The sequence below is a fragment of the Siniperca chuatsi genome, linkage group LG15 (assembly GCF_020085105.1).
Source record: "Siniperca chuatsi isolate FFG_IHB_CAS linkage group LG15, ASM2008510v1, whole genome shotgun sequence".
Classification (NCBI taxonomy): Eukaryota; Metazoa; Chordata; class Actinopteri; order Centrarchiformes; family Sinipercidae; genus Siniperca; species Siniperca chuatsi.
In genome coordinates this window covers 10923541-10951398 of record NC_058056.1, presented here as the reverse complement: position 1 = coordinate 10951398, position 27858 = coordinate 10923541, and the positions used below count along the sequence as shown (strand labels likewise).

At 43.3% G+C, this 27858-nt stretch overlaps 1 protein-coding gene across 8 annotated transcripts in view; it reads right to left on the bottom strand.

The window, feature by feature from the left end:
• Positions 1 to 27858, bottom strand: part of tiam2a (TIAM Rac1 associated GEF 2a) — a 94211-nt gene that overhangs the window by 36460 nt on the left and 29893 nt on the right. For 2 of the 8 annotated variants that reach the window (XR_006374706.1, XM_044168000.1), the window contains exons 2-9: positions 12759 to 12835; positions 12498 to 12594; positions 10382 to 11557; positions 10263 to 10289; positions 6621 to 7074; positions 5424 to 5596; positions 4404 to 4628; positions 302 to 487 (exon numbers count right to left, since the gene is read on the bottom strand). Coding sequence is in view for 7 of the 8 variants with exons in the window: in XM_044168000.1 (XP_044023935.1) it covers positions 302 to 487; positions 4404 to 4628; positions 5424 to 5596; positions 6621 to 7074; positions 10263 to 10289; positions 10382 to 11551 (2235 nt within the window). In the remaining variant the exon portion in view is untranslated. Of the gene's footprint in view, positions 1 to 301; positions 488 to 4403; positions 4629 to 5423; positions 5597 to 6620; positions 7075 to 9779; positions 9890 to 10262; positions 10290 to 10381; positions 11558 to 12497; positions 12595 to 12758; positions 12836 to 16500; positions 16632 to 27858 lie in introns of those variants that run through there. The other 6 variants (XM_044168005.1, XM_044168002.1, XM_044168003.1 and 3 more) reach the window with 5 other exon arrangements.

Genomic DNA, 27858 nt, shown 5'->3' with positions numbered 1-27858 from the left:
ACTGCAATCACTCAGCTGAACAAAAAAATTCCATCTAATCAGACCATCTTAATTAGGTTTATTTTCCCCCAGTAATGCATAAAGGGGGTGTTTGCAGGATGCTTTTTATTTTCAAATGATTAAAAGATTTTCAAGGTTACTGTTAGACATCAAGTTAATTAAAACTGAAGTATCACACACAAAAAGGAATGTTTTAAAGCATCTAAACAGGACACACTGCTGGCCCTCTGATTCTGTATTGTGCATTTATTCATTACTCATTCATCCGTCCCTTCCCAAAGCATGTCCTAGGCTTCCTCACCAGTGCATGGAAGGAGGAGACAGAGAAGATCCCGAGGCGTCCCAGTGTGGTTTTAGTGGGGCGGCTGGCAATTGCCAGCAGGCTCTTTGGGTTGGGCAGCTCTCCACCCTGTAGACTGGCTAGGTAGCAGCGCATCCTAAACAGATCCATGTTAAACCTCTCCAGGTTCTGCTCCCACTGCTGGATCTGAAGGAAAAGGGAGATTATTACTTTGGCAGGTTTGGTAGAGGTTCTGAATGTGAATTTTGTGACCGATTTTGGGTGGTGGCTGAGAAAAGAGAGTCGAGGGGAGGTAAAGGAGGGGGCTAGGAGAGGGGAAAAGGAGGGGAAGCAGAAAAGGGAGAGTCAAAGGGGGAGATCCAGGGTCAGTGGAGTGCTTTCTATCAAGCTGCAATTGATTGCAGATGTTGTTGGAGGGTGAGGGCACACATTGGTGGATGTTTGATAGTGAGGGGGGACTGCATATCTAGCAGAGGAGTGAGTGTGAGTGCAGTAAATCCTAATGCCCATTTTTTTTATGTAAGTCTAGAGAGAGTGGTGATGTTGCACAGACCACCCGTTAACACCCCCCCCCACCACCACCACCCACCACACACCACACACACACACACACACACACACACACACACTGTGTACATACACACAGTTTACAGTTGCCTTCCCCCCTATCCCTGTTTGCACTATGTAAGCTATGAGAAAGTGCGTATTTTGTTGGCTGGAGACTGGTTTTAATGAGAACACTCTAGTTAAACAACACTCCATAACAAGTGACTTTAATAGCTCTTGTTTGCGCTGTGAGTTCATTTACAATAACGCACCCTATGGCATTGTGCAATTAGGTCTCATTCACACTGATGGCATTCTTTAGAATTAGGAACAAACTGAGGAGCGACAGGAGGGTGGTGTTTTATGAATCTCTGACTTTTCAAACATCATAAACAAAGAACTTGCACAGAAATCACCATGGGACCACACTGGGCTATATGCTAAACCCATGAAAACGCCTATGAACATAACTGTGCAGGTGACCTCAGTTAACAGGCCTCGAGTCAATGACTTTCAGCCACTATTCCCATTCCAGACTTGGACCATGAGGACAACTGCCAGGAATCCACCTGCTTTGGTTAAAAAATGACCTTGCATTTGGCATGTCAGTTATTTTAATAACTGGAAAAATGATCAAACACTAGAGTAAGGCATTAGTCCTTCTCAAACCAAATACGGCAAAGGACCCACATATCAAATTGTATCTCTGGAAAATCGGTATGATTTTGAAATATATTCCTTAACTACAAAGTCACAAAAGTTTGAGTTCTGTCCTTTGGCAGTACATTTGCCCACTTGCTCTGTGCTAATACTTAAAGCCCAACTACACAACTTTTGAAAGAATAAGTGACGCATATTTCCTCTTACAAATGAAAAGTTGAATTCCTAAGCACTAAAACACGCCCTTGTTCTACTCTGGACTTTTGTAGCTACAGCCTTACTTGGCCTGGTATGACCAGGAGCTTTTAGTGGCTAATATTAGCTAATGTTAGCAAACTTTAGAGAGATATTGCTGTACAACACAAAATACTGAATTAGTTTGCTATCTTGATAACTCTTCTCTATTTGTGCTACTGTTACACTATGTTTTAGCATTTACCCGTAATTGTCACTTGTGGTCAAGTTGCTGCAGCTCAGCAAAAGTTGCATGTTTTATGTACTATAATTACCAGCTAATTACCAGCCATGGACTATAGTGAGTAGCAATATAAAATATGACAAAACAACTTTTTACAACTTAAAGGTGGGTTTTCTTATTTGGATAATGGTAGTCACATATAGCATTAGCATGGTTAGCTTGGAGCACCGAAACTAATGATTTACAGGGACACACGGATGACTTTTGTGGTTGTGTTCTCAACACTTAATAGGCAAGTTGACAAACATGTATTCCTTTCACATTTTCACTTGTCTAAAGACCTTCCCGTCAGTTCTAATTCTTAGCATTACCCTGCTGAACAAGAACTCAAAGACCTTGTACATAAATCCTCTGATAGTAAGTAAGCAAAGCACATTTTTTTATCCTGCTATTCCTGGGCCATTTTATATCTATATATCTATATCTATATATATATATATATCTATATCTATATATCTATATATATATATATCTATATATCTATATATATATATCTATATATATATATATATATATATATATATATATATATATATATATATATATATATATATATATATATATAAAAACACGGTGTTCTGGAGGAACTGTGAATTAATTCCACTGAGTAGTTTGAAGATGACTTTAGATGGGAAGGGAGGTATTACTGAGTAAATCAGATAAGCTCCTTCTTTAAAAGCAAAGACAAATTTAGGAGAGTTGCTGTTTTGGAAAAACTCATGTCTGTGTATAACTGTCACACAAGATTCTAGTAAGCTTCTGATTTACACACCATCTGGATCTGTTTGTCAACAGTCAAATATCTGTGTCTTCATTCAGGGATGTTCTAAAATAGTCCTGTGCATAAAATACGATTTGATGATTCATGCCAGGCTGCATCACCGATGAACTGAATTTTTTGATAAAGGCCTATATGTAGTCTATTGCTTCATCAGTGCAGTAAGACAATCAGCCAACATCAATGAAAAGCAAGGCATGTTTGGGCCCATCTGGCCTGCATGCACAACTTATTTACATCCATTTCAGAGCCATTAAGCTCGGCAGAAATAAGCCTCTCTTTGAACAGATTCTCATCTTTTCTTATTTACCCTCTTTAACATCTGCCCCTGGCTCTCTGTAAAAGCCCTAATGCATAATAAGTCTTTCAATGCAACTTGATCACAGTGTGTGCGTGTATATGTGAGCTTGTGTGTATGAAAGGGGGCAAAGGCAGTCTTCAAAAGAGGTCTACTGGCATTGATTTGAGTAGACATGGATGGGGGTGGGGTACATCAAAGTAGTGCCCTGTTGGTGCTAGACAACCCCACCGAAACCTTAAATCTATCATCAGCCATGGGGCGCCTGTATCAGAGGCCTGTCCCATACCGCTCTGACCCTATCATTGACTCCAACCCTGTCTGTCTCTTTGTCTACTCTGAGGTGGAATACTGGCTAATTGGAAACAGATACAAGCACACAGTCAGTCAGTCAGTCTCGCAGTCAGGCAGAGACATCTCCATTGCGGTGAGTCTATCCAGCTTCTGTCTTGCTTGTTCTTCATAATAACATGCTCATATTTACACTCAACACCACAGTCACAAAATCAGAAAAATTAAGCAAATTCCAAAACAGACAGCTACAGCAGCAAATGCATCAGTGTCCATTTTGCTTTTCTAGCGCATAAGCAGTCAGTGCAGTCAATACAAAGGCCTTAAGGCTACAAATATGCAGAAAGTAAACATTTGCTTTAAGAGGCACTTCATGTCACTGACCATCTGAATCACAGGTAAAAGAAGAAGAAAGCAACTGGATTTTCCCACATTCCCAAACAAACACCAATTTCTAGTAAAAGTATTTGGGTTCTTGCTATAGGTTATGGGCTTTTTATATCCATCAGTAATCTTCTGTATGTAGGCTACAGCACAGTGCTGGGTGCTTTAGATTCTCCCCCAGGCTGTGAGGAGGAGGAAGAGGATAATGCATGTTGAGAGCCCATTACCAAGAAACATCTGGAATCCCAATCTGATGCTCGGGGAGTGAGTTGCTCCCCTGGGCCCCTTGCGATGTGTTTGGGGACTGATGCATTTAGGCCACTTCACCCACCCACAGACAAAAATAAAGCACAGGCTTGTCACCACAGTAACAAAATCAGAAAAATTAAGTAGGGCACATCATGTGGTTGCTACACGTATCACATAGAATAACAACACACAGAGGAGTCTGAAAATCAAAACTTGACAAGAGCATACGTTACACCACCCAACCTATCAATGCTGTAAAGTAATCCAGCAGATTTTGTGTGAAATTTGTCCCAAGGACATGAAATGTACAATGCAGTGTAAAATGCGATAGAGACCTCCAATATTCTCAGTGACGCCGGCATTAGTCCCTGCTTATTCAACGAATGTCTCACTATCAGTATCATTATCACCACCTCACCTGGTTCTCAATAGCCTTGCGGTTCTTGGGGTCGCTGACCACTGTCAGCTGCAGCTCGGCCATCTTCTTCATCTTCCCGTCCATGTCGATCTTCTGCAGCAGGCTGCGGACCTGGCTCCGCAGCAGGCGCACCGTATCCTCCTTCCCCTGACGCTTTGCCAGCAACGAGGCACTGGCAGAATGGATGGCTGTCACCCAGTTCTCCAGGTCAGTCTGGTTGCTGGCCTGAAAGGGCAAAGAGGGACAGGGAGTTCAATTTGATGAAGTAGCAAGGCCAATATTCCCGTTAGAAGCTGGATTCAGAGATGCGACGGCGGATAAATCTGCTCTGCTAGCCAATGCACTGCTATTGTGTTATTCTACCATATATCACAATAAAATCATTGGGTGGCAACCTGGGCTTTGCCAGATCAATAAAAGAAAACTTGATTAATGGTGCCTCTATGAGAAAGCACAGGTTATGTACTGTTGCTGAAATCAAACATACATTTTCTCTGTTAATAAGCTGTTACATGATTATTACTCTGTTTGTATAAGGTGATTCACTCCAAAGCAGCATGTTGGTTGAGAAATCAGTTGAACCCACTTTAGACTGTGAATGACTCATGCTCAACAGGCCATGTGAGTGGAAACAAAAGCATGAAACCCGGGCCGTCTTCATGATACAGAACTGATTTTCTCTCTGCTTGCCTCTGGGGCCATGTCAGCTCCACACAGAACTATTCTATTAGATGCAGGTCTGGACACAGCGACAAGTGGAGGAGGCTACACGGAAGGAAACCAAGGCTAGGCATGAATTTGGTAGTGATATGTAGGTCAGTAAGCACAACGGCAAATAAGATGTGCTCTCAGAACCCTTAGCTGGAAAGTTTGGGCACTCACATGCCTAAATTGGTCATGGCTACACTTGAGGGAAGGGAAGGCAAAAGGTGTATGTCTAGTATAATTCAACTACAACCATGTACTGCAGCTGTGCAGAAATGTTCTACCAGGGGCAGTCTGTTAACTGACGTGCTTCACCTGGAAGAGGTAGACGTCTCCATACGAGTTGCTGAGGCAGAAAACATTTTCCTTTTTGGGGTGCTCAGGAACGGCCTGGACGATGCTGTCCTCAGCCAGGAGAGCGTAGCGAGGAGACAGCTCCTGCTCTGGAGAGCCCTTCCCATAAGTCTCATAGAACAGCAATGTACATCCTGGAAAAGAGGGAGTAGAAATACAGACACAAAGACAGAGAGACAGATAGAAGTGTGGATGTGTAAGTGATGCAGAAAACAAGTGAACATCATCAAGCCAAGTTTCTCTTGACTGTAAGAGTTTGGGTTTTAACAGCAGTCACATTATGTTTTACAGACAAAATGTCCTTGTGAAAACATCTAACAAATTAAGTTCTGCAGGACTGGGGAATTTAGAAGTGCAAAAGTTTTACATTCTCCCAAAAGGGCACTTAGAATCATAAAAATTCTAAGACTGTCCTTGCTTACACCTTACCTGTAACCTCTTTGTCACCTCCAAGAGGTGCTCTTCACTAAATACTTAAAAGCAGTGTCATAAAAGCAGTATGTGGACATACACACACATTCGATGGCAGTGTTGTGCACAAACTCATTGAAAGAGCGCTGTTCATTGAACACGCTCATGTTTTTGGTGAACAGTGAAGAAATCATTAACAAAAGGATAAGACGTGCCAACAGCCGCAAAGTTCCTCCACCCAAGTCCAACTCACAGCATTTTGTAAAAGAAAAAAAAACCGCATGTAAATGAACGTGAACTAGTTAATTTTTTGGTACTGTGAATTTAGTTCAAAATTCAAAATTGTGGACTATGAACGTGAACTAGTTCATTTTAATCTGTGTGAACTGAACTTGGAGCTAGCTCTTGTGAATAGTGAACTTGCACAACACTGTTGGTGGCCTGAATTTTATCCATCTGGCCAAAAGCAACAGCATAATTCCCAGTAAGCTTTTAGGGTAGGAGGGAAGCACAATCACTCAATGTCAAGCGTGGTGGCGTGGTCAAGGACACGACTGCTATTAAGAGGAAAACTCTGAGAACAAAGAGGAACCCACCCGCTCCTCAAAATTTAATTATAGAACTAAAATTTGGATAATCTACTTAACTTTGAATTTAAAACCACAAGTCAGCACATTCTTTGACTCAATTTTAAAAGGTGCATAATTGTTTCCCTCACTTGCATTCCTCCTCCCAGATTCTAGCTACCTTTCAGGGTCACCCAGTACTGCTTCCACTTGCGGCGGGTCACCAGCTCCAGCTTCCTGTCCTTGTGCAGGGTGACAAGGGGTTTGAAAGACAGCCAGCCGGCCCGTCTGACCACCCCCTGTTCCTTTTCAAACAGTAGATCCAGCTGCTCCAGGGAGCCCTCAGCCGACTCACTGCTGCTCTCCCCCTCTTCGGTGCCCGTGGATGGGTCTCTTCTCTCACCACCTCCCCCTCCACCTTGTCCAGTGCCCGTCTCCAGCTCCCTCATGAAGTTCTCATAGATATTCTGGCGGACGGCGTCACTGGTCGTTTGGTGAATGGCTCCTGATGATTGGGCCCTGGAGGCTCCTGGGAACCAGACCAGACTAGAGACCTGGGAGGGGGAACTGGTGTCTGCAGTCAGTCCATCAACCCCACTGTCAAAGGCATCACTCAGGTCCTTGTACCTGGTCTCCTGATAAGGCACAAAAAGTGGAGAAAGGGTGAGGCGCATTAGAAGCTAGAGGATGAAGGACAGACCAAGTGTGGGGCAAAGAGGATATTTTCATGACAACTAAACAATATCCCAACAGTCTCATGGATTAGTCACTATTGGAGGTGCTGGATTGGTTGGGAATTTTCCAAATTAGCGAACAGAATTACTATTCCCAGCTACATCAATGCAAGAACACACCATGTTTGCCCCCAGATGTCTACCCCTCTGTATATACAGCAGAGCTTACATTGGGACAAAAATCTAACTGTGTTCTTTCAATTAGCCCCAAGGCGCTGCAAAATTGGAGGAGAAACTTTAGAAAAAATCTAGTCAAACCACTCGAACCTACTTCAAAGTCTGCATTACAGTCTCTAAATCTTTCGCTATGCTGAGAAAGTGGGACAAATTTCCTGGGATGGCACCTGGGAGGTTGGAACCCTCCAGGCTCAGACAATTTCCTGTCATTTGAGGTCTGCTGTGGCTTCCCAATTCCCCAAATGAACACTTGATGGAATTGCACTCTTTCATGTCTAATGACAGCCTACCTACACTTGACTAGATTGCTGCATTGATTCTGCCCCTGGCAACAGAGTGGAGTGCTGTCAACATGCAGACACACAGTATGTGCCGTCATGCTGGAGCTCATCCTCCGTCTTTGTTTGTTCCTGCGTCTCACTCAGCTTCGTCCATGTCTTCTCCATCCCTATTCATGCTATTCCTACTATTGATATTTAGCAAACAATCCAAATTTGCCCAAATCTTTAGCAAAAGACTGGAATAGTGCTGAAAAGCTTATACAAACTCTTTGCTTATATGGGAAATAATAGCAATGTAATCCCTTATTGATTCCTGCAGGGGTATTTTCTTCTCACATCCTGTAACCAGACAGCTCAGAACTCATGTTTGACTACAGGACAGCAATGAACCCTTTGAACCCACAGTGTTCAGTTAAGGACAACCTTTGTTTAACCATTACGATGACCTGCCACAATGAAAGACACAGTATTTGTATATTATAGCCATAGGAAAATGTGTACTGAGCACAGGGTGGGTCTTTTTCAGCTTTCCCCAGTTTCCTTTAGCCCAGCGCTCTTCCAGCTGCTTTTCATTACAAGCAGGTTCTTGGCCTTTGGCATGAGGGTTGCGGTGTGACCTTTAAACCCACAACAGAGCCCTGGAGTCCAGGTGGAGGGGAACCAGAGCTGGAGGTGCTCCTGATTTTGGTTGACCTGCTGAAAGGAGGTACTGTGACCAGCCCTTGGAGATATATGCCATGGAGGTTTGGCACTCAACAAAATGGCCCCCAAAGGACAGAGGAGATTCAGTTTGAAGACTAGCTTGAAGCACCTCAGTGGCTTTAACATGAACTTGTTGCAGGCCTTGTCAGTCACTAAGACAAAGAACCCCAAGCATCAATCATTGATTCTTTTTTTACCTGAATTGTCCCCAATTAAACCATGTTAAGCTTCAATTGAAATTTTTTATCTCTAAAAACAGACAGAGCCCAGCTTGTTACAATTTGTCACCAATACCTGGTGCTGGCAATGGATTTTATTTTCTTTGAGTACAACTGTTAAGCGCCTACACACGGTCATAGATTAGCATAGTGTTATGGCAAGCAGGAGATTTAGAGGCAGACATTACTAATGTAAAGTGAAAGCTGTGTAACGCTTAAAATGAATACTGTCAGTCTACTGCATATTTGTCACTACAGGGTGGAGTGACAGTGCCATGGCAAAGTATCTCATATATTTCACTTAGCATTATCTCCTGTTTAAGCACAAGGAGAAGCTCACAAATTCTTACTCTAGCAAAGAAGAAAATGCCATCTGAATACAGTGATTGTTCTATTTTGTCCTTTGGTTTGTTGTCAGACCTAGCTGACTGAACACCAATCCCTATTAACAGATTTACTCTGTAAGGACTATGAGCGGATCCCAGAAAATCTGCACCACACAACAGCCAGAACAACCATAAGTCATTCATTAACATTAGAGGAGGGGTGGGGTTAAATCTTCAGCTAGGATTTAGTTTCACTCTAACAGAGCCTCTCAAAGGCTTACAGCTATTCTCTTGGCAGTGCCCAAAGAGCGTTCTTAAAACTTTTACAAGGCAAAGCTAAACGAATTAATGCAGAAACAATTGCTTTCAAGCCTCAAAGACAGAGAGGGACATGATTTTAGGCTCAGTTTCAACAAATGTTTTATGTCAAATTAAAGCTATTAAGAATGTAGTCTTTGTATGACAAAATCACGTGGTTCTTAAAATCACGTGCAGGCAACATGCAGACAAGCTGTGGTTATTTCCACCCTCTCCTCTGACCCGTGCCTGTATGGTAAAATTATCATTTTACTACTGGGAAAATGTATCAGCTGCCTGCTCTGCGTCTCATATGCTATTTCACTGCAGCATCCTGCTACACTCCCATATGTCTATACTTCCATCAGCTCCATCAGTTAGCTTGAAAACTTGAAAATCTTTCTAAATAAAATGCAATCCTTGGGCTAATGACCACTAAGGATAAACTTTAATAATACCATTCGGTTAGATCAACACCCTCACAGCCTACATGTACATCTGACAGCACACAAAAGAGCTTATAACATTAATATGCGACGAGTACTGTAACATTCAACAACTAATCGCAAACAATCAGCATGCAATAATACTTTAGATGTACCCACCCAGATACAGTCATCATGACATCTGCACATCAGCCCCAAACTTCGCATCCTCAGACGATCAGCCATGTCTAACATTGTAATATGAAGTACCTTTCCTCCTTGTTTCATCCTCACAAAAACAAGACCAAGTGCTGGCTGCCTTACAAATTTCATTTTGTGCCGTCCCACTGTGCCCTGTCCTCAGACAGCTGGTGTTGTGGTGCAAAGGACCAGAGGACGGCGGTTGGTTCCTGGCCATGCCAGGACCACCGCTGTGGCTCACGATCAAATAAACCTTGCCAGACAGGAACCTATCTGTGCGTGGCTGTTACTGATGTCCTCTCCTGTCTAATAAGCTGCAGCTCTAAGGCTAGTAGTGAGGCAACTAGAGAAGACCACTATAAGAGGGTGATAAATGTATCTACTGTGTGCTTAAACTATGCAGGTTATAAGTTATGGGGCAACTACAGACACCACATCTATGAAACCTATTGTGTTACATACCATGTGAATAAGATCCTTGTATGAACCCTGTGAGTAATAAAGGAGTGTAAATCATTAAAAAATGCTGAGCACAAGACTAAATCAATGTGATCCCCAAAACCCATCCTGGCCAAACTTACCTGAGACTTCCTCTTTTTGCGGCTGAGGCTGCCTGTCCAATCACTGAGGCGTCTGATGCGGTTTTTGATGGAGTCTTTCTTATGGAAGCCGAAATCAGGTCCAGCCTGCTCCTGGTGCTGTTCCTGGTCAGGATAGTGGTCCAGATCCTCACTCATGGTGTGGGCTTTGGGCCTGCGACAGGGCAGGGTGTATGATGAGTACTGGCGGGCCTCTGGGCATTCTTCCTCCAATGGAACATCCAGGACTGATGCAAAAGAGGCTCGGTGTGGCCTCTGGCCTGGTGGATGCTCTTGTAACTGGGAGGACAGGTTCCTGGCTGTGGGAAAGGTAGCAGCCATTGTGGGGTCCTTATAGAGGTCTGTGATGGACACAGGGGGAGACTGTTCAGTGAAGGAGTCGAGCTGGTGGATGGGGGAGTGAACTAGTGTCCTGCTGGCAGAGCAGGGTTGGTCCTGCTCACACAGCTCTGCGCTGTGCCCCCACGGAGAGTCATACCAGGAACCATCAGAGCTCAGTGAGCTTCCCTTGCTGGTCCTGGCCGTGGAGGAGGTCGAGGCTGGCGGTGGACCGCTGCGGTGGCCATCCTGCCTACTACCACTTGAACCAGGCAGACTGGGAGTGGATGCAGACTCCAGGTTGGGAGAGAACTTGAGGAGTTGTACAGGCCCGGAAGCCTCATCCAGGAGGAGGGGATTACCCGAGGTGTTGGTGAACTCCACCCTGAGACTGCCATCCTTCTTGATCACCACCCGTGGGCTGCTCTGTTCCTCTAAAGCCTCATGCTCATCACTGTGTCCATTCAGGGTGTGCCCATTAAGCTCAGCCCCATATGGATTATCTCTGTAGTCATCTGACATATGCCGCCTTCGTATACCACATCCAGGTGATCGAGGCCAGCGATTCTCACTTGGGATGCCCTTTGTTCCCTTTGAGACGTAGTCATAGTGCCTAGCGGAGTATGGCTGCCGGCTTTTAGGAGGGGACAGACAGCCACGGCCAACACACCTGGCCTTGTATCCTGAGCCCACTGGGGTACTTTTCCACCACATATGGGGCGAAAGAGTGTTGTCTTTGGCTGAGCGGAGTTTCAGTGGCTTCGGTTTCCCAGGGAAGACAAAGCTGGTGCCTTTGGGGCCCTGGATGCTATATTGGCTCTCTGAATTTCCCATCACTGCCTGGAAAAAATAAAAAATAAGGAAACAAAACCATAATGTCACCGGCATTACGCTACTGGAAAATTCATGGTACTCACACATAAGGCAGTATAATATATATGACATGGTATGACATAATGCAGGCTCATCAGAGACATAAAATTAACTTATTACTCATAAACAATAACGACTACAGTCCCATAAAACCATGCCATACACACACATAATCGTTTAATTTGCAGTGGCTTTTTCCAGAGTAAAACAGCAGCAGGTCTAATATCTTCCTTATGCCTTTTAAAGAGAATAGCTATAAGTAATTCTATCACATCTGGTCATTAACCTGTATGGTCTACCTCCCCCGCCCCCCTCATTTTACTACATTCTTCCATTCTTTCTATAGAAAAGTTAAGTCAGATGAACAGGCTTTTGGCTGTCATGGTTGTTATGTGTGACAGAGTTCAGGACAATGAAAAATCACTTCCAGACTGTCCACAACACTCTTACATTAGTGACGGAGAGCCATGACCACAAAGACATTTCATTGCGGAGTTGATGCTATAGCACATAAACTGCTGGGACTGTAAGAGACAGTACTGTATCTGCTGCTGTCTGTGATGTGATTGTATAATAGGTAAGACTAATACTTAAGTCTTTGAATTAGCGCACCAAGTAGATTAGGAACTAAAACAAACCTCTCTACAACATGTGGAAGGGATATAACACAGTTTAGCTACAGACCATAGGTGAATGTGCAATAATAAAAAAATACAGGTTTAAATAATGACAATTTTAAAGGACCAATACATTTGAAGAGGAAGTAACTTTCATCTATAGTTGTATGCTTTGGTGAAAAGAGAATTGACAGATTTGTATACCAATGACACATTTTAAATTCAGTGTTATATAAAATCAAGCATAATGACGCTGACACATATGACGCTGACACAGTTCTTATACTCACCTGTCTGAAAGTCTCTTCTTAGATCAGAGCTCCTATGTGCAAGGTTCTCTCCGCCTCATTTCTCAAAATAAACGCATTCCTTTGTCGTCTGGCTCATCTGAAACACACAGAGAGAAGATGACTTAGTGCTTAGTCTCTCTCTACAGGACTGTAATTTACCACGTGTAATAAGTTCAATGTTTGATAACAGGTGTGCCAGTTAAAGAGTGGACCTAATCCCCAGCATTTGGGAGGGGACAGTGTTTGGTAGGCAGCACTCACTGGGATAAACAAAGAAGCCGGTGCAATACTGAAGCAGCATCTGAGTCTTATTTGTGGTAGTTCGAGATTTTCTGTATCTGGAAAAAAAGGTTTGCAAAAAAAAATTATTCAGCCAACATCCTTGAGACGAAAACATTTCCTCTCAAAAATTATGCAGCCCTAAAGTAATGAACAAGTCCAATGAACTTAACTCCAACCAATTTCCCAGTAGTATCACATCAACCAAGCTTTGAACTATACAAGACAGCACAGTACTGTAGTGCCAGGGTGGCACTACAGTATGACTAGTTTAAAAATTCACTCCACTCCCCCAAATCTAACTCTCCTCAATCAGCCGTCCAAACCAAACATTAGTAGCATTTTTCCACCTCCCCACAAGTAAATGACGTCGTCTTTGATCGGGGTTGGGAAAGTTTTTGAAAGCCGGCTACAGTTTACCCGTCTGTTTATTTTTAAACCTTGGAATCCTAGCTGGCTCCATTTTTTCACTTGTCACCGCCAAATTTGTCCAGGGGTAGGATCCAAAACCAGAAACGGCTGAGGAGCCCTCTTTGCGGAGGCACCGGGCATCTTCAGAGAAGCACTGTGACTCTGTCTTGTGTGTATAATATAACCCACTTACATGCATGTAGCACACACTCCAGGAAAGCTTTCAGATAGTGCTAACTCCACTAAGCCTTGCAGCACACGTACAGCATGTGTAAGGTTACAGTGTAAACACCCCCTGCCAAAAGTCCTAACCTTCAGGATTAAGTGATCTGCAGCATTAAGAGTTTATCTGCTCCCGTTTAGATGCACCTTGACTGTGAGGTAAGATTAAATAGGGCTGCTGACTGAGTAAATGGACTACTGTAAAAGAGTATGCTTTATACATAAAGTTGAAAGGAAAATTTCAGGGGACTTGAACATTTTAAATGTAAAGCACATGAGGTGCTAGATCCCAAAGTTCAAAGAAGGGGCAAAGATCCAGACTAATGTTACAAAAAAAAAATCAAACATGACAAGGAGCCACACAAGGAAATTATTCTCTCCTTCTTTAAACTGTTAAGAATTAGAGTGAAAAAGTAGCACTTGAAAGCACAGTGGAAACTTGGCTGGAGACATGTAGGCCTGATAATGAACTTGAACCATTACTCTGAGCTGATCAGAGGATTAACCAAATGCTGCTTCATTCGTCATGAGTTAAAGGGTGAACCAGGGGGAGAAGATATTGAATAAAAGCAGTACTGATACTGAGAGGTGGTCTTGGCACTATAACCCTGAACCTACCCACCCAAGCTGCTTTCTGCCAGTAACACACAAATAATTTCCAGCTCTGTCATGCTGGTTGAACTGGGGCCATGGCTTACATGGACCGTAGGCAAAGCCAAGCCAATAGTGCTTATGGATGCATGGTCAACTACACTTGACTGGTACAACGCATCTGAGTCCCCTTTATTAACCTAGAAACCTGTGGGAAAACCAGCATATTTTCTTACTCAATTCCCCATTTTCCCTTTACATCCCATGTCTAAAACTCTCACTATGCACACACCACCTGACCCTTGGAATGTGTTAGCATCAATAGTTCGCAATGAGCCTAGCAAGCAGAAGAATATTTTGGAGTTTGTCTTGCATCCAGAAGCTAGAAAGTGAAGTTCCTCTACATGAATGGAGAGTAACTAAACAACGCTCTCTCTGGGGTAAAGACTAAGAAAGCAGCTGCAGACAACACTACGAGTCAGCATAAAGCTGGTTGTCAAACTTGACTGCCTTCTTTTAACACCACTACTGATGCTTTTCTTGCATAGTTTATTCACACAGAGTAGGATTGTGTGTATGAAAGGCTTAAAAGGCGTGCCAACACACAAACCTAAAGACACACGCGTTTGCCCTTTGCTGCGACTTGAACCGGAGTATTGTGCTGCGACTGTTTTGGGAGAACAACAAGACAAGTCTTCTTTTTAGCTGCAAACCACTGCGCCCAGTCTGAACTCTCCCTCCCTCTTCCCCTTCGGTCCTCTGTTCTCGTCAATAGGCTTCCTACAGGCCATCTGCTCAAGGGCCAAGGGACCACTGCCACCCTGAAGCTCCTCGACACACCCCACGACCTGGCATTCTTCTCAGGCTGCCCCTGGGTGACTCCCACGTAAGCTCCATGTTTAGTCTGGCACTGTGTGTGTCTTGGGTTTGGAGCTCGGGCAAACAGTGAGGATTGGGCCACACCTCGACATGGTATAAACACTGTAGGTACATGGAGGCAGTGTGTTAAGGAAGTCACGGTCCTACAAGCTACAACCTCCCTCTCCCTCACAAACACAGAGTCTGGAGAACAACATTTGCAATTCTCATGTCCTTGAATCTAATCTTGAGCAACAAAGCTGGAGGAACAAACTATTGACACAGCAGTGTGAAACAACGGGTGATTCCCCAGAGAACTAACACAGTAATATCATGATGCTTTTAGTGCAGTTTTTAACCTACTCTGCCATGAAACCTCGGAGATACAGAAATCTTACTGGACTTTTTCAATGGTTTCTCAAAAGAGTGCATTCGGTAGAGCAATAATGCTGAAAATAGAGGATAACCATATGGCACAATGCCTAGTTAACAACACATGTTCTGATGGAAGAAATTATAACAATGCAAATAACAAATAAAGTGGCCAAATTAATCCCATACAAAATAAAGTAGTAACAAGGTTTCATGTTTTTTGAATCATTATGCTAAGAATGAGGTTATTTGTTATTAGTAGTGAGTACTGAGTAGTTAATCTCACTGCCTTCCTCCTGTCAAATCACAGCCCATGGGACTTGTCTCTTATCACTTTCCTCTGGCACTGTGACAACTGAGCTCTTAAAGGAGCAGTGTGCTTAAAGCTTCACTCTTTTAGACACAGCTTCAATTCAAACTTACACAAAACAACCCAAAAGTTCTTTCAGTACAAAAACAACAACAGGAAGTGAAGAAGAGAGCCAAAGACTAGGCCGTCTCCTGCTGAGTTTTTGTCATATGAACCAGATTTTAAGTATCCTGCGGTTGTTTGCTTATGAGGAGAAATGTCTATCTATGAATCACTTGCTGAAAGCCCATATTACTCCGTGGTGGATTCCGCCAAAGCCACCAAACATCCATCACAGTGCTTGTTAAGTGTCTTTCGGACTTTTTCATTATACATTTAGAAGCTCTGCGTCTGGCTCCCGACCAAAAATGACATGGCAGCCTTCTGAAAGATTTATATACGTATGCCACTGCCATTCCAGAGCGATGCCAAGAAAACGAACCGTTTCCAAACACTTTCATGCAATGTTCTACCACTGCGCAAGCATCCAGCAACTTCAGCATGAGATACAAAGTTTAGACAAGGTGGTAAGTTTGTCAAACTCAGTTATTCTCATGAGTAAATGTGAGTCATGCATAAAATGCTGACAACCCTGAAACACACAGCAGCAGAAGTGATAAAGTCTGAGATTGTTAAGGGTCACTTTGTTGTATCTTCATTTACAACAAGGTTACATGTGGCAGGCTTATACAGCAAGGCAGACACTAGAGATAAAAACTAAAAGCACAAACTGCTATCTCGCAGATACAGGTGGAAACTAAACAGCACTCACACATGCAAACACACAGTGTAACCCACACCTGTGGATCTGGACAATAGGAAACACAATGCAACCTCTTCACCCCAGCCTCACCTTAATCCAGTAAATGGGAGAAACAAAGGGATAGAAAGATAAAATACAGAGCCCATAGCATCCCTTACCTCTGTGGCCCAGGCTTTAATCTAAGAGCTCTTTGAACAGCTTGCAAAGGAGAAATCTAGCTGGTGTTCTCTGATCTCAAAGTGGATTCTCCCTGTGAAGGCTCGTTGAGTGTTAAAGCAACATACACACCGCATCTGACTCACACACCAAGACACACTGGAGGACATGTGGAAACTCCCTCCCGGCTTCGAAGCAACAGCGAATCACAATCCTCCCTGAGTAACCCTGGGTAACGGAGCGCCAAGCGGAAAAGCAGGAGAGCTGGGAGGAAAAAGTGAAAAGTTCTCAACAGAAGAGCTCTCTCAGAAAGAGAAGCAAGGATGTTTTATAGCTCTCATTCATTTAGAGTCTCCTTTGCAAAAAGACTCCACTACTCCACAGTGTTGTTTTTCCTATATCCTGCTTTTCCGTTGGCTAGGAGGAGGATGCAGAGCTTGTTACAGCCAAGGCGGTTTTCCATAGCTGTTTGAGGCGATTGGGCCAGACAAGCTGGCGTAAGTTGGCTGCAGCGCTGCCTGGGAGGCACAGGGGAGGGCGCAATGACTGGAGCTCTTGTCTGACCCTAAATACCACAATGACCCCAAGAGGAGGCCAGGGAGGCAGCCAGCTACTGGGGAGACAGAAAGAGTGTGTGTGTGTGTGTGTGTGTGAATATACAGTATGTGTATGCATGAGTGAGTGTGAGCCAGAGAATAAGAAAAAAGTCCAATGAGTGAAGACAGACAAACAGGAGTTAGCTAAAAGGCAAGAAAATGAGTCAAAACCTTCCCTGGAATTAGAATTTCTGAAACGCACTCAAAGTGTTGTGACTAAGCCTTATCCCAGCAGAGACGAACTTAAGACCGCCGTCGGTCTAAAAACATACACATGCCTCCATTTGTCTACGGTTCACATAACTGTGGTCACGCAGTCAAACTGGACCCATTCAGAAAGCCACACCAGAACACAACACAGCATCGGAACTGGACCAAGAGCGCCAGACCGTTGCTAAAGCTGCTCCCAACTCTCTCGCGAGCCAGTTATTTATTCCAGAGGAACTGAGTGAATATTATTGGTGTTCCGGGACATGTCACACACCACTCCTACAAATGGAAAACATGAGAGTCTATGTAAGTAGAATTCTCAGTTGGGCTCTTGGTCTGAATAGCTATTCAAAGTCATGACCATGCCACGCTGTATGAGCAGCTGTGGAATAGTCTTCCATCAGCCTGCTGCTTGACATAGAGACATCAGCTCCCGGACACAATATTAGCAGCGTTCACCAGGGCTAAACAACATTGTTAACAACACAATAGTCCTCGTGGCTCCTCTCAAAGCCTTTTGTCCAGCTATAGAGGGAGGCAGCTAAAAGGTTGGTGAACAACACGTTTGGAGGGACTGAGAGGCATGAAAAAAGCGAGAAAGAAAGAGAAGGCAGGGAGGACCGCTGTGATGCATATTCATACAGAGCAGGTGCTGGGTCTAATTCCACATGGCCAAATGGTCTGACCCTAATTAAGATCAATTAAGGCTCCAACAAGCTCTCCAGAGCCAAATTAAACCCGTCTATATCAAGGCTCTGGGAGACTGACTCATGCTCACATCTCAATGTAATTTCCATTTACACGTCTTCAACTGCTGCTGAGGTAGCTGAAGGTCACATTGCACTTCATACTAATATGTCATTCTGCCCGTGTGTACCTTACTCAGGAGTAACCAAGTGCAGTACAAGAAGTACAGGGAAAAGGCGTATCTAACAGGCTTACACATGGAGGAAATCAGGAGTACTACTGTTGTATGCACAGTGATACAGGTTTCAAAGAGTTTATCAGCAGAGCTTTGCTTTGGGATAAAGCTTTCAAAAACACCAAGAATCCCCACTGATACGGAGGTTTATGACCCCTGATGGCCTTTCTATCAATAATGGCAGTATGACAAAACCAACCACGTCCCGCAAAAAAATCCTTTTGGTCAAATGTATCAACAACTATTGGATGGCTTGCCACGAAATTTCATGTCCCCCTCAGGATGAAATTTTATAACTCTGCAGATCCCTTAACTTTTCATTTAGCGCCATCATCAGGTAAATTTGTTTATTTGTCAAATACTTTGTTTTATGTTTGTTAACATGCTAAATTACGATGGCAAATATGGTAAACATACTTTCTTAGCATCTCAAAGCACCACTGCACCAAGTGAAGCCTCACAGAGCTGTTAGCATGGCTGTAGACTCTTAGTCTTGTTTGTACACTAGTGCTGGAACAATCGATTGATAGCCAATTAATCAACAACAACTTTGATAACTGATTAATAATTTAAGGCATTTATAAAGTAACAATGCAAAAAACATTTGCTGGTTCCAGAATCTCAAACGTCTCATTGACACATTTGGATCTGGAAACTAATAATGGACATTTCCACTATGTTTTGACATTATCTGAATTAAATTATTAATTGAAAATATACATGTTTTACTTTTCACTGTCCTTTTTAAAAAAAAATAAAATAAAATAGAAAGCAATTCTACATGTATCCAGCACACTGGCTATACAGCACTTCATATTTTTTCAATAACTCAGGAATCTCAGATAGATGCATCCCATTTATGTGTTAAACTGAGAGAGGTAGACACCTAAACTCTCCATGTATATGATTCTCTTTATCTAAAATACATAAATTATGTCACATTTAATCTCAGACAGATTACTTGAAATATACCATCACTGAAGAAAAACTCACACTGGACGAGTGATGCTCATGGGACCGGGCTGACGAATGGGCTGGAGAAAGAGAGTCGGGGCAGAGTCAGAGGGAGAAATATGAGTTTTCAGTCAGCATGCTAATATTTCTTGTCTTACTCCTAAAACAGCATGATGGAGCCACTCTCGTAGCTGGAGGCCGTTTATGGTTTGATGCTATTGATTATCTGCCTTACTGGGGAGTAGCCTGCAGCAATTTGTGAACAAATCGTCCGTTGGGAGGAAATAAATTTATCTTAATTGCTCATTTTAGCAGAGATTAGCACACTGCCTCACCCAGAAACATGGGTCTAGAAATGCATAAGAAATTAGAACTAGATGGTCAGGGGAATTGGGGGTGTAGACTGATGGAATTTACTCAAGCTGGGATGCTTTAAGTCAGGGTGAAAGGTCAAGTCTTGTTTGGTGGTTGGCTTCCACCCTTAAACCAACTACACCTCTTTAACAATTCAACTATCAGGGTTTATCTTGTGGAGAAATCCAAATATTTTCTAAAACTGAACATCTTTGTATGTAAAAAAATAAAGACCGCCTTGATATAAACTCACCCAGATTAAGAAGCTGACTTTTTACAGTATTTTTTCCAAAAAACACACTCCTACATCTAAACGTGAAAAGCGTAAATCCAAAACAACAAAAACAAATTAAAAATGTGTCTATCGCGTTCTGTGACATTCAAATCATTCAAAGGTTATCCCTCCCACTATCTATCCTCTATTCCTCCTTCGCCGCCTCCTCATCCCTCTGTCCCATACAGTGAAATCTCTATTTTCTGCCAGCCTCCCCCTGCTGTCAGCTCAGTTCATTTTCTACAGATTGGAGCTCCTGTCAGACAAGGCAGCCCAAATCACAGAGAGTCCGACATGACTTTAAATTAACCAGGATATGTCGGCGCATGCAGGCTCTCTGCTAACAAAAGAGAGGTGATGTGTTCCTGTGTGTGTTGAGTTGGTGTGCGTATGAGAGCACAACAACAGAGGGTTTCTTCTCCGCTGAAAGTGGCAGTGGGAAAGTCTAAAATAAGAAATGTGGTGCAAACATCTCTCGATGCTTTGTTTAGGGGAGACACTGACTTAGAAAATCCTCAAGGGGGTGTCAGTATCCATCTGCTGCTCCAGTGTGTGTTTGTTTGAACGACTGCGCACTTTTACATGCGCAGGTTTTGAATGGCAGAGGGAGGAATAGGTTAACAGCTCTCACAAAAAGATGGGAGTGTGTGTGCGTGTGTGAGATCCAGCAAACAGCTGGAAGACTGCAGGTGCAAATCAGCTTTCCGTCAGCTTCTCTGCTAATTAAGCATCTTAATGGACAGAAGAAGGTCGTTTTGAGGGTTAAATCTGTGAAGGAAAAAGGCCCATATGCCCACAGACACTCAGCATGTACTTGAATTTGATCCAGAGCTACAGTATCTGGCTTTCAGACTGACTGATTATTAGCTGACAATTTAGCTGAATTGATTTTCTGGTGCAGTCCTTATGCTCTCACACACATCTCAACATCTGTGCTGCAGCAGAATACCTCAGCCTTGTTTATTCAGCTTCATGCCATTGTCATATTGTCATTTCTAAAGTAGAGCAAACTTTAAGAGCCCCTATTTTCAAGCTGTGGAGTTCTAGAGAAAATGCCTGGAGGTGATGGTAAAAGTAACAGAATGAGCGACAGGCGGTGCATACAAAATATCTGGAACCAGAGTCTTTAGCAACCACAGGGTCAGATAAGACATCCCAAGGCTCATGGGAAAACAAGCGCACACCCAGCCCTGCCCAGGAAGACGGGGCAAAGTGTGACAGCTTCCTCTCACAAAGGGGAAGGGGAGATACTTAATTATCTCCCCGCCGATTAGAGATAGGGAAAGAAAAGTGCCTTTGAGGCGGAGAAAAGGGAAAAGAACAACGACATCAGTTGTTAACCTTCAGGTTTGAATCTCAGGCATCATCAATAAAGCCAAACCCTTTTCTCCTCCTCAACTTCTTTCCAAGGTTCACAGTGACTTTGTATATTTTGTGCATACGAGTGAGAACGCCTGCATAATACACCTGCATTAAACCCATTTGCAAACTGTATTATCTCCACTGGAATTGACTGTGGCTGTCCTTAGTGTGCTGCAGGACAATCTGTCACACGCTCCGCGGTGTGAGCTCTAGTGATTAATAAGATCAGCCCGCGACTCACTCACTCATTAGCATAGCAAAAGCCACTGTAGTGTACTTCAGCAGTCATGTGAGACACACTCCAGGCTCCCTCAGGTGATCCATCAGAGATCATTGACCATCGCAGTACAATTTCAGTCACACAGAGCCAGCTGATAGAGGTCACACAGATTCACCAGACGTTTCGGGGAAACAATGAGGTACTGGGGATTTGGGAGCAGGTTTACGTGTGTATGTACAGTAAATGGATGGTCTCATACAGAAAGCAGAAGTCACACATACACATTAAAAACCACAAACACACACATGCAGCATCAATCACTGGACTCAACAGGCAGAAAAAAAACCTATTGAGCGTGCTGAAATCGATTCATCTGCGACTTGAAAAGGACAAAGCAAATGTCCCAGACGTGAACTAGAGTGATAAAAGCTGTGCCTTCTACTCAAAATGACATGTGTCTGGTGAATACAGCTCTATCTGGGGTAGTAGGGCAAATAACCAAGTCTGGCTTTGCCCCAGCAGACACAAACACACACACACATACCTGCTAAGCTAGCAAGTACTGCTGCAGGGGAGAGCCAAACAGTCTGCATCTAGATGCTCTTTGAGTATATATCTGTATAAATGTGTGTGTGTGTGTGTGTGTGTGTGTGTGTGTGTGTGTGTGTGTGTGTGTGTGTGTGTGTGTGTGGCTTTTAGTCTCATCCATCACTGCCACAGACATGCATTAATCCCTCTCTGCATTCTTGAGGAGCTCTGACGCCAGAGGGAGTTTGCCCTTGTGGCCTCCCCCACCCTGGGGGTAGAGCACCATCCACAGCCCCAGGGGCCACTTTTGCCCACTGCAAGTTTAAAACTTTATTCAGAAATCTGTTGGCACTGTGTGAGCTGATGGATCACTAACATGTGATTTAAGCTTGGAAAGCCAGAGGACAGGTTGACACTAATGGATATGGTAATTCAAATGTTATCTCTCCATGCCAAGGCAAGCCATATGTTCATGGTAAACTAGCACTCCAACTGGCAATGTCTCTGCTTTTATGGCCTATTAAGGGCCACAGTGTAGATCACAGTCTGGCCAGACAGAACATGAATCACTCAGCTCGCTCTGATCGAATTCATGAGTGTCATTCTCTTGACCGTACAGGTTGGAGACCATCTGACTGATAGCACAAGTAAACAAACCAATGAAAACGATAAATAGGTGAGAAATATATTAGGCAACAACCGGGTCATAGTAATTGTTGGTACTAGCTTAGCAGTTACTCCACCGTTTACACATCACAGTCATGTCTGCTAAAGCCATAAACTGTGACAGTTTATGGCTGTGACTGGTGAAAGCCAAGATGATGCTTTAAGTGTATTAGAGGTGGTTAGACTAGACTGGGCCTGTTTGGTTGGTTTGCTCATCTTGGTCAAGGTTAAGATAACAAAGGAGCTGATCTTCAGTTAGCCATTAGGGGCCATTACCTGAGGCAATTACAGTCCATATTAAAGCTTTTCTTTTACCACATTGGCAGGTCTGAAAGATTGCCTCTGTTAAGCGCTCAGGATGGATTTTACCTGGTGAGAACATCATCTAAACGTGGCAGATCGGTCAGTGTGATGCAAAAATGTCCATGTTAGCATGCGATAATTTAGTGTCAATCAACTTGCTTTTCATGTAGCAAACTTCTCCAGTGATCCATTTTATTCTGCCTTGTTTCAAAATACTGACACTTAAAGAAATGCCTGAAACGAGTGAAACTAAGCTACAAACATGCAGGATTATCCCTCCCCACCAGAATGGAGGATTAACTTCTTTAAAACAAATTTCAGGACTGCATTGCTTATTTAGGAATGACCTTTTTTTTTGCAGCGGCAAATCCGAACCACATCACAAATGCATTAGACAACGCAGGAAGGCAATTTCGTTCTGTTTAAACTGAAAATTAATGTGATGATTCTCCAGAAAAGCTTTAGTATTCTCATCACACTGTTGAGCCTGTGTAAGACAAGCATACATCCTTGTCTCTAGCTGAGCTGAGTGGAGCCAAGCGACCAGCTGTAGATGGTAGGATAAAGCGGTGGGGTTGTCATCATCAGGTTGTGGACCTACATCAGAGCCCTGTAAACACAGGACCACAGTTTGGATGGCTAAACAAACTATCCATCAGGTGAAATCACAGCTGTTTAGACACGTCCTGCTCTTCCTGGAGCCTATATGCACACATGTTTACATACATGTAGCATACAAATGTCCTTAAACACTGGTGCAGCCTCTAAAAAAGAAGCATCCCACTTATAGTACAGCTTTAGTAAACACAGTTCTGAGCTCACAGGCAGAGAAAGATCATGTAAATCTCCACAAAGAGTAACCATCCTCTGACGTAAAGCTGCTCACAGCTACTGGCTCTCTACAGAAGAGGGAGAATAACTAATATTCTCTGCTGAGCTGGCTGTTGATCAAAGGTGGGTAAATTTGCGAAGCAATAAACACGTTATGAAACAAGACCAGGTTAGCGCAATCTCACTTTTACAGGAAAGCAGAAACATTATTGCTCCTGTTATCATTAACCAAAACAATTTGTTTTATTTCAGCTTCAAGCCCAGCTGGCCATGACATACAGTATCTGTTACTGTCCATAGCAGACTTACAGCACAGATAAGACGAGAGAAATCTGAGCTAGACTGTCTGCTCAGCATCCTGAAAGCACTGATCATGGGTAAGACAGCTGGTGAGGAGCCAGGAACAAACACTCACTCACACACACAAATTTTACTCATCACCAGAGCCACCAGGTCTGGACATCTGAGTCGTCTGAGACGACTCTGTGCATGTAGCAGGCTCTTTAATATCTGCGTAGGATGTGCAGGCAAGCAACAATGTACACATATGAGCTTCATGCAGACACAGGCCTAACAGTCAGAGCCAAGATTTTATTTGTATAGATGTGTCATTTGATTACAGCTAGTCTACTTTTTAAAACACCAGACCACAGATTTGGAACAATCTTGACAACAAAACAGCCACACCTGAGTGTATAAAAACCATGAACGACCATTAGCCTAAGCGTCAAGCTGTGGTGAGCAGTGAAGTGTGTCTGTTTTTGGGGACAAGGGCGTTTTTTGAAGTGTGAGAAACAAGGCCACACCGGACACATTGTGCAGAGGAGAGCTCAACACTCACAAACAGGTTTAACACCTGCGAGTGTGTGAGGACACAACTTTTGCATGTATTCTATTCTTTTTCAGCAGATGTTGAGTCAGTGCACAACCAATGACCTAGTTCCTGTCACCAAACAAGTAGAAACTGATTTTGACTCTAAACAATTCTATAAAGCTCACTCTAAAAGGAGCCCAAATAGCAGAGGTGAGATTAGATTTCACCGTTGAATTATCACAAGAAATGAGCTGGGAGCCGTTATCGACCTATAATCCACAACAGGTGCTCAACAAAGCACTCAAGCAGCACTGGGTTTGACTGGGAAAGTTAAATAAACGCAACAACAAAGACTGACCTGTGCTGGCTGCAGGAAAAACACTGAAACCAGTTTCTCTAGTCACGCGGATGCAGAGGCACGTGAGTGATCTCTATAAAAGTCACAGACCAATCTTTGCAAAACAAACTCCTTTGTCCAGTTCGGCAAAGCCTTTTCACTAAGGAATGTGGTTCACGCAGAAACAAGCTAATCTGGGCACCGAATGGCACCTCATCTAAGGTGGCATGGCAAGACTTGGCTAAGCGCTAGCAGCTGTGCTACATGTGCACCGCTTTTACTGACATGATTAAATTAAGGCCCCTGCCAAACTCATTATTATCCCATCCATATAGAGAGGCTCAAGAATGTCAATGAGGACCACGCTCATTATGCAGTCGTCATGCACAGTGCCTGGAAAGAAAGTACTTTCACACAAATACAGACTGTAAATCAACAGCATATTCAAGCTGACTTTTGTGAAAAATGATAGGCCAGTCCTTAATTTTTATTCAGCAAAATAAATTCCTCAACCAATTGCATTACCTCTCACGGGCAGATGTGACAGCCCAGTGATGTCCCATAGGACGGGAGGGTGGAATCGACAGGCAGATGCTCCGACCAGTAGAGGTCACGGAAGGTCAAGCTGTTCCATTATGAGAGGACAAGGGTGGTATTTATTCAGAGCCTTCTCCTCCTAAGCAGGGGTGGGCTTAGAGGGAATGGAGATGGATACTTAACCCTTGAGGCAAACGGCTGACTACAAACCATCCACTGTTTCTCTCATTACTGGTGCAGATACGGCAACTGTTCCACCCACACCCACTGAGGGGAAGGTATGTAAAAAAGAGGATAAAAGGAGGAAAGAAAGTTACTGGAGAAAGCCAGAAATTCACAGATTATCTGACTCCTGAATGATCAAGTGAAAGCGCTACCATCCAGGCTAGATAATCACAAAAGAATAGGGAACAGGGTGTTCTGAAAATACACACTGCCAAGACTCGTGCACTGCAACCCACTTTAAACAGTAATAATGACCACAGGGACATATAAGGTTTAAACAATCTAACCTGATCTGACTTGTCGGTAGAGTCTGTGAGGCTGTTTTGTTGTCTAAGAACCATCAAAGTGTCTCTGATGTACCCCTGCATACAGCATATAGAAGATGATACTGAACTCAACATTTTTCATGCTATCTATGAATGTATCTTGGCCTTGGACTCCTGTGGCTAGCCAAAGTGTTCTGCATGGCTTGCCAAAAAGCCCAGACATTAAGCATGATGATATGGATGCTGGTTAAAGATCGGAAAGAATGAGTGCAGTCTTCCAGCTTGTTAAAATACTTGTTGGCTTAGAAAAAAAAAGCCTGTGGCACTGTATGATAGCATGATTAGCAAAAGCAGCAGGCATGTCTGGGACCAAACATGAACACTTGGACAAACCCCCTTAGACACACACACACACACACACAATATCATCATTTCAGAAAAGCTGCCCACTGACTAATGGCCTAATTTCTCTTAGGCCGCATTTAAAGGCTAATTAAGTGTTGTACATAAAAATGTAAAACAAAAAGGTTGAAATGTCTTAATTAAGGTTTCCACATCTTACTTCAAAATTTCATCAGCTACAGGACAAATGAACATATGATTCATTGAGTGAAAGGAAAAAAAACACAGACAGAAATGATACATGAGGCTAATAATACAACATGACTGTGTAAGCACAGCTTTCACTCAGCTCCTTGAACTGTAAAAATCATCTTAACTGTTAGGAAACCCCAGCTCCTAGCATTTCTCTACATTGTTATTATTAGTTTAAGCCTGGGCATGCCAGTACGAACTTATGCACTGTATAATATTGTTATTAGTATAAAAAAAAGCCAACCACAAGTTTCCAGTGAGGCTGATTTCTCCACGCGAGCAGACCACAGGGCCTGCCACTGGAGACAAAACTGTTCGCTCGCACACACACAAAATTATTACTGAGGAGCAGGACGAGCGACTAAAGAGACATGAATGGTTTTCAAAATAACTTCAAGAAAACATTACAGTTATTAAAGTCATTATTTTACAGTTTGAGTCTCTGCCAAGCAGTAACAGACATTTGGACTGAGAAAATTGGCAATCGCTGATGAAAACTGTCATTCTGTATCCAAGTCTGAGCATAGACACCTAAGGCAAAAAAAAGTGAAATGAAGCTTTCTTGTACTTGTTTGTATTGGCAGAGAAGATGAATTGCAATAACCTAAACACCAAAGTGTATCCAGTACATATCAGTGGGTTGAGTGACACAACATCAGCCACCTATTAGTCACCAGTCAGGGCGTGCTCCTTGGATCACTAACCTCATGAGACTGTGAATAAATGATTTCACCCTCCAAAGGGGAAATGATTTATAATGAATGGCTTCACCGCTGTACGTATTCACTTTACACCAGATGCTGTCACATGCAAGGCGAATATCAATGAGTATATAAAAGGATGGTTGCTGGATGTAGAGAAATGCAACATGCAACACATTTCTTTTTTCTTTGATATGCTAGCAGGATTCCTACCATGAATGCAGAGATAGAGATCAAAACTTAAAGCCAACAGGCGGCTCACACACAGCTACTCCGTCAACATGGATGATGAAGGCTTTTAGAGAGCCATGCTGTGTAACAGAGTTCTTGTTCCTTAGCTAGAAAGAATACGAGAAGAAGAGCTGCTATACAACATGTGCGCCACAGTGGCCCCACATACTTCAGCAGTGATTTTCTCATATGCACACACAGACACACAGACACACACACACACAGGATATGCACATCCCTTGTAGTTGTGAGTCAGTCGTTCCCCTTTTACCACAGAGAGCCAGTCTAAACTGTAGACACTGCGTGCTCACACATCATCCACATCCAGGGAGATCCATCTGGAAAAGCCAACAATGGTTCTGTTGAGTGGCTCAAACCATGAGGGAGGTTTGAGGGGTTGAGTGAGATGACCCATGCTGTCCTAGCCATGGCATA